The following is a 7,219-nucleotide window of genomic DNA, read 5'->3' as shown; positions in this document are numbered from 1 at the left end:
TCTTATTGTTGAGGTGAAGTCTTAGAATAAAAACTGCTTATACTCAGAGAGTATACCTCCATCCAAACTTTCACACAGGGAACAGATCGAAAATACTTATCTATGAGAGGTAAGTTATTCTACATGTGGACAATTCACATTTGGAGATGCAGACCTGTAAGCTCTTCTAAGGCCCAACTGGGCTACTCTCAGTGCTCAAAGGCACAAGTCCTCTCAGAAGACCGAGCCAACAACTCTGCCTGAAAGCCGAAGGAGCACATTTCTCATTGGACACACGCTGGGTTACCCTGGTTGGAATGGACGGGAGCCAGTGAAAAATAACAAGGTGGGGGGGGCTTAGAGAAGTGGAGAGCAAATCACACCTCAGAAGTCACGCTCTCTTGGTTTTTCTCAGTTTTATTTTGTTACTGTTGTTGGTTTTATTTGTGTGTTTGTTTTGTATGTCTTTCTGTATATGAAATCCAGGACAGGTAAATCTATAGAGACAGTAACTGGATTACTGGTTTCTTGGAGGTATGGCAGGGGAGGTTGGGGGAAAATGGGGAACTATTAACAGTGAGTACAAGAAAGAAGAAAATGTTCAAAAATTGATTGTGGTGAAGATTGCACAAATTTTAAAAATATGATTGAACTTGAGTTATGTAATTTGTAAACTATCAATAAAACTGTTAAAAAAAAAGTGAATCCGTCTCCTTTGTGGGTCCCTTTAGCACTGTGTCTGTACTTTAGCACTCTGCTTCCACGTGCATAATAATATATTTTAATTACTTGTCAACATGCCATTTTCTCACTAAACTGAAAGCTCTTTGAAGGTCAAGACCCCTTAGACCAGAAGTTCTCGCTATCTCCTAAAGGAAACTTCAGAAATTTGTAGGAGTAGTTCTTGTTTTTATCGTCAACAGGATGAGGGGGGCAAGAGTACTACTGAACTTACAATGTGCAGGACAACACAGTGTCCCAAATTCTGAATGACTTTAGAATGGTCAGCTTGGCTCTGTCGAAGACAATACAACTACTTATAATCATCTGAACTTATAACTTATTTCTGCTGTGTAGGAACGCAATTTTACCACATTCTGAATTTTCCGTTAAAGAAACCACCTTGTAAGTGAAGAGGATTGGTTGGTGTTTGGTTTGGAAATTTACCAAAACATTTCCACCATTTAAAGTAATGCCATTATTAGTGTCATTGCCACTTGCAGCTTTTGAATTGTCAGTATAGCAAATGCATTTGAAGTTGTGACACTCACAGTGGTTTCACAAAGAGGAACAAGTATATGACTGTATCTCTCGGAATTTACATATTAAGCAGGATTTTATGCATTGTTCTTTGCATGCTCCTCTTCTACAGCAAAACCTTTCTTTTACGAAATCTGCCTCCTGTGTTGTCTTGAGGATTACATTGAGTCAATACTTAAACTCTTTATAGTAGTGTCTCAAATTCACTGCCATCAAGTTGATTCTAACTCATTGCGACCCTACATGACAGAGTAGAACTACTTCTGAGACTAAATTCTAACAGGAGTAGAAAGCCTCATCTTTCTCCTATGGAGGGGCTGGTAGGTTTGAACTGTTGGTCTTGTGGTTAGTAGCCCAACATGTAACCCACTTCATGTCTCCGGGGTTACTTATTGTAGTGCCTAGCACCTAGAAAATGCTACAACATGTGCGGATTACTATTACAGAAAATATGAATATTCATTGATGACTTCTTAATTATACTTGGGATATTTAAGAGATAATGTGAATTTATTTTTAGATCTTTATATTATAAAAATCTGAAATATTTAATTTTGACTAAGTTAAAGTTGCCAAGATGTTATAGGAAGTGCTTCCATATTCTTTTGTATTCTAGGAGATAATCTAGGAGATTAAAGTGAGGTATAATGACCACTGTGACCTATGCTATTGGCCTGAATCACTCATGGTCCATTATAGTCCTGCTCTCAAAAAATCAAACTCAGTGCATCTAATTGATTCAGACTCATAATGACCCCAGATGAAGTTTTTGTGTTTGTGGATATTTATGGGAACTGACAGCCTCATCTTTCTTCTGCACAGAAGCTGGTAGGTTTGAACCAATAGCCTTTAGGTTAGCAGTCAAATGCTTACGCCACCTGCTACTAGGACTCCTCTGGTCCTCTTAGGGAATAATAAAACAAATTAGAAACGAATTCAGTCTTTGTCTATTAAAAAATGTTCCTATGAGCAAGCCTAACAGGCCCAGAGGCAAAATTGGGGCCATTAATGTCACTAAGAAGCAACTCTTATTTAACTTAATTTTACCTTTATGTTTTGAAATATAATTACTAGGGGAGTAAAATTTACAGCATAGGACTCTCTTTCTATCTGCTACTCATTTACAAGTAGCTTTTTTCTTGTTCAGATGCTAATATTGATAGGAAGTAAGAATTACCGTGTTTTGAGCAATATGTTAAGTGTTGTCAGGTGGGTTCGGACTCATAGCAACCCCGAGTACAACAGAACGAAACACTTCCTGCTCCTGAGCCAGCCTCACAATCGTTGTGCTTGAGTCCACTGTTGCTGGCCCTGTCATTCGATGTCTTTGAGCATTTTCCTCCCGTTCTCTGACCCTCTACCAGGCAATATATATAATATACATGATTGTCTAGGTATATAAGCAATATTTAATATGACTTCTCATTACTGCATGTAACTGAATGTTAGGAATTTCAATCCCTATTCTGCAAACAAGGAAATTATTTTTGGAGAAGTTATATAACTTGTCCAAAGCCACACACCCAACCCAAAATGTGGGACTCAGACATCGGAGTTCATTTTCTTTACACCACTCTGCTTCTCTAGTTCAAATCCGAGAAGACTTTGACCTATGTGTGAAATCGCTGTGAATGCCCCAGCTTCAATTGCAGCTTGATAGAAGTATTTATACATGTTGGCAATCCATACTGGAATTGGTTTTCAAAGTAGCAAGATTCTTTCTGTGACCTGGGCTTGGACTGTATCCTTCCATAAATCAATCTGAACAGCTAAGTATGGCTAAAAGTAGCTTTAATATATTTTTTCTCTAGGTGTACAGCGGCCCAAACCATTTTCTTTCCTTTGAAATCTGTATGCTTGTTAAGAGGAGGAAGCTGTCAGAGAACTATCTGTACACTTGTTGGAAAGCCGTATTCTCTGACTGGGTTACTTTGGGAAGTTTGATAAATGGTAATAAATAATGAATCATGATTAAAATCCAGGTCTCCTGATTGCCACTCGAGTGCTTTCCAATTGAAAACTATGCAATCTTTTCAAGAATCTTTCCAAAACCATTTGATACATTTCTATATTTATCTTGAGAAAGGCCTATGGCCTTTAAAAAAAAATCTGATCTGTCAAATTACAAGTACACACACACTAGTTCCTGACTGGGTTAAGCTGGAACTTTCCGACCAAATTGGAGCCACACCCTAGATAGTTACAGACCTACTGTGATCTCTGATTCTGACTCATCGTGAACTGATAAACTTGAAAACGCACTGCCATCTGGTCGATTCTGACGCACAGCAGCCCTACAGGAAAGGGTAGAACTGCCCCGGTGGGTTTCTGAATCTGTCATTCTTTCCGGGAGTAGAAAGGCTCATCGTTCTCTTACAGGACAAAGTAGAAGTGTCCTATGGGGCTTCCGAAGCTGTAATATCCGCAGATGCAGACCGCACCTCTTCCTCCTGAGATGCAGCAGCTCTGAACCACCAACCTTTAGGTTACAGATGCGCTTTTAGCAACTACACCACAGGGCGCCTCAAAAACCGATTCCAGTTTACAGCGACCCTTTAGGGCAGAGTAGAACTGCCCGTGCGGGTGTCCGAGATTGTGACTCTCGATGGGAGCAGCACGCCTCCTCTCTCTCCCTCGCAGCCGCTGTGAGTCGGAGCCCACACAACAGCAGTAGGTCTAACCAATAAGATACGCACTATGGCTCTGTGGATATTCTGTGTTCCATGACAAAGGGGAAGGAGTTTTGTAGTTGCAATTGTTGTCCCTAATCAGTTGGACTTTGCTAGCAACATGGAATGTTATCCTAGTAGAAAAATCTCTTTCTTCCTCGACCTCTCTTTCTCTCTCTCTCTTCACCGCTGTCTTTGAAGAAGCAACTTGCCAAGAATTCTACTGCTCCGTGGAAATTAATTCTGCCGGCAACCTGAGGGAGCTTTCCTAGGCAAGCCTCCAAATGAGAATGCAGAGCGACTTTGATTTCAGACTCGCGCGACCCTGAGCAGAGCACTCAGGGAAGCCATGTCTGGATTCCTGATCTGCGGTAACTGTGAGATAATAATTGTAGGCGTTTGAAAAGGTTACTAAGTTTGATCACTCCTATTAGGTATTAATGTATTTCAAGGGACTGCACTGATTAGTGAATAAATGAATAGGAGTGTCCTTGGAAAAAGCAACAAAGACTAGGTTCCAATTCACCCAACATTTTATGCTTCTCTCAACCTCCTCACCCAATTGTCTTTTATAATTCTTGATCACAAATCCATTCTTCTGTACAAATGTTTTGGGAAAGCAATATGGCAAGGGTTAATGATTTTTAAAACTTTTTCACTGTTATATTAAAATCCATTTTTCTACCTTAAAAAAGTTGCTATGTTTGTGGTAATATGTTACATAGCAATAAATAAATACACATGCATCTACATACATCTACATCTACACATATACATGCATGACTCATGAAAGTCCCTAGCCAGTCCCTCAGGTAGTACAGCGCACACCTTACCTGCACGTCCATGCAGGCGGGCTCCTCTGACAGGTGCAGCAGTTCTTGTTTCTCCTTAGACAGCTGTTGTACCAGCCTATCCTGGGCACACAGGCTCTGATTCAGTTCTTCAATTTTTCTGTAGCAAAAAAGAAAAACAAACAGCAAGAGTAGCCATTATGGTTGTGGCACAATGATCGTCTGTATTGGTTAGCCCACTCCAAAGACAGCATGCTCCAGTACAGCAGCCTGTTACCTTTGGGGGTCATGGAACCCTTTCAGACTTTCCCTAGAAGGCCATATATTTTCTGCAGTGGCCGCCAAATATATACATGAAGACTGTTTTGCTTACATGTTCATGGTGTTAACAGACCTCTGAAATCTATCCATACATCTATAAACATTGATCAGTAATTTTCTCAGATTTAGGGTTCCACGTGTTTTATTTTTGTTCGTTGCTATGTTGTTCTCAGGTGCTATCAAGTCAGTTCCAACTCAGAGTGACCCTGTGGACAACAAAAGAAAACACTGCCCGGTCCTGCGCCATCCACACGATTGTTCTCATGTTTGAGCCCATTGTTGCAGCCACTGTGTCCGTCCATCTCGCGCAGGGCCTTTCTCTTTTCCATGATCCCTCTCCTTATCCAGGCTCTGGTCTCTCCTGAGAAAATGTCCAGAGCAAGTGAGACAAGGGCTTGCCATCTTTGCCTCTAAGGAGATTCCTTCTTCTAAGACGGATTTGCTGGTTCTTTTGGCAGCTCACGGTACTTTAATACTCTTCACCACGCACACAATTCAAGTGCACAGATTCTCCTTTGGTCTTCCTTATTCGACGTCCAACTTTCACATGCATATGAGGCAGATGAAAATATCATGGCTTGGGTCAGGCACACCTTAGTCCTAAAAGGAGCCTCTTTGATCTTCAACACCTTAAAGAAGTCTTGTGCAGCAGATTTACCCAGTGCAATGCATCGCTTGATCTCTAGAATGCTGCTTCCACGAGACTATTGTAGATCGAAGCCAGGTGACAACCTTGACAACTTCAATCTGCATTTATCATGATGTTACCTTTTGGTCCAGTTGTGAGGCTGTTGGTCTTCTTTACATTCAGTTGCATACTGAAGGCTGTGATTCTTGACCATCATCAGCAAGTACTTTGAGTCATCCTCCGTTTCAGCAAGCAAAGCTGTGCCATCTGCATATTGAAGGTTGTTAATAAGCCTTCCTCCAATCCCGATGTCACACTCTTCTTCATATAGTTCAGCTTCTCTGATGACGTGCTCAGCATGCAGATTGAATAAGTATAGTGAGAGGATACAGCCCTGATGCACATCTTTCCTGATTTTAAACTATGCAGTATTCCCTTGTTCTGTTTGCCTAGTTGCTTCTTAATCCATGTACAGGTTCCACATCAGCATAATTGTTCTGAAATTCCCATTCTTCTCAAGAGAATTGAGAAGTTCCATAGTGTTTTTTTTTGATCCACACAGTTGAATGCCTTTGCAGTTGATTGTTATAGTCAATAAATAAACAGAATATACAGTTTAAGTGTGGTATTTGCTCAGTGAATTCTACCATGTACTAGGAATACAAAGGTGGAAAATACCGTCTCTGTTCTGCAGAAACGTTTAATGTTTTGGAATGTGTGCTAGGAGTGGGGAGGCACAGCTACACACATGAATGACAGTGATGGAATGTGCTCTCATAATAAAGACATATACTGCACTCATACATCAAGGGCTGTCATGGAGCTATGGGAAGAAAGATAAAGGAGTGGCTCGTTTGACTTGGAAGTGTCTGGGAGGCTCAGGAGAAGAGAATGTGAAGGTTGTGTTGGTCTTCAAGCTCAGGGGGAGGAACTTCAGTCAAAGAAGGAAGATCTGAACACGGGAGCATGTTTGGAGATGATCCCTAAGCAAAGCCTGGAGGGAGGCATAGCACAGGAGGGAGAAAGGACTGCAACTGCCAGCTAGCCCCACGTTGCAAAGACCACGCATGTTGTTTTCACGTCGTCACACCACAGGCTTGAACCAGGAACTACCTTCTGCCTTACCCACGATATGCCTTACACATCGCACACAACCAATCTTGCTGTTGCTGTGCTTATGTCTCAGAATCCTAGTGATACCTTTTAGGCCAGTGGTTCTCAACCTTCCTCGTGCCGCGACCCTTTCATACAGTTCCTCATGTTGTGGTGACCGCCCCCCCAACCATAACATTATTTTCATTGCTACTTCATAACTGTAATTTTGCTACTGTTATGAATCAGGTGACCCCGGTGAAAGGGTCATTCGACTTCCAAAGGGGTGGTGACCCACAGGTTGAGAACCACTAGGGGGGAAAGGAAGTGATGTTAACAAACCCAGGGAAAAGGGAACAACAAGCGATCCAAATTGGTGGTGAGGTGGGTGTGGGAGGACTGGTAGGGCATGATCAAGGGGAATGTAACAAAGAGGAATTGCTGAAACCCTGGTTGGGACTGAGCATGATAGTGGGACA

At 41.6% G+C, this 7,219-nt stretch overlaps 1 protein-coding gene across 1 annotated transcript in view; it reads right to left on the bottom strand.

Moving 5' to 3' along the window:
• Positions 1-7,219, bottom strand: part of LOC101646633 (myomegalin) — a 190,319-nt gene that overhangs the window by 107,537 nt on the left and 75,563 nt on the right. Inside the window, exon 7 of the mRNA XM_045283712.1 lies at positions 4,742-4,859. Within this exon, the coding sequence (XP_045139647.1) occupies positions 4,742-4,859 (118 nt within the window). The remainder of the gene's footprint in view (positions 1-4,741; positions 4,860-7,219) is intronic.

The sequence above is a fragment of the Echinops telfairi genome, unplaced genomic scaffold, assembly GCF_000313985.2.
Source record: "Echinops telfairi isolate 266 unplaced genomic scaffold, ASM31398v2 ScPeMD7_7466;HRSCAF=8504, whole genome shotgun sequence".
Classification (NCBI taxonomy): domain Eukaryota; kingdom Metazoa; phylum Chordata; class Mammalia; order Afrosoricida; family Tenrecidae; genus Echinops; species Echinops telfairi.
This window is presented reverse-complemented; position numbering and strand designations above follow the sequence as displayed.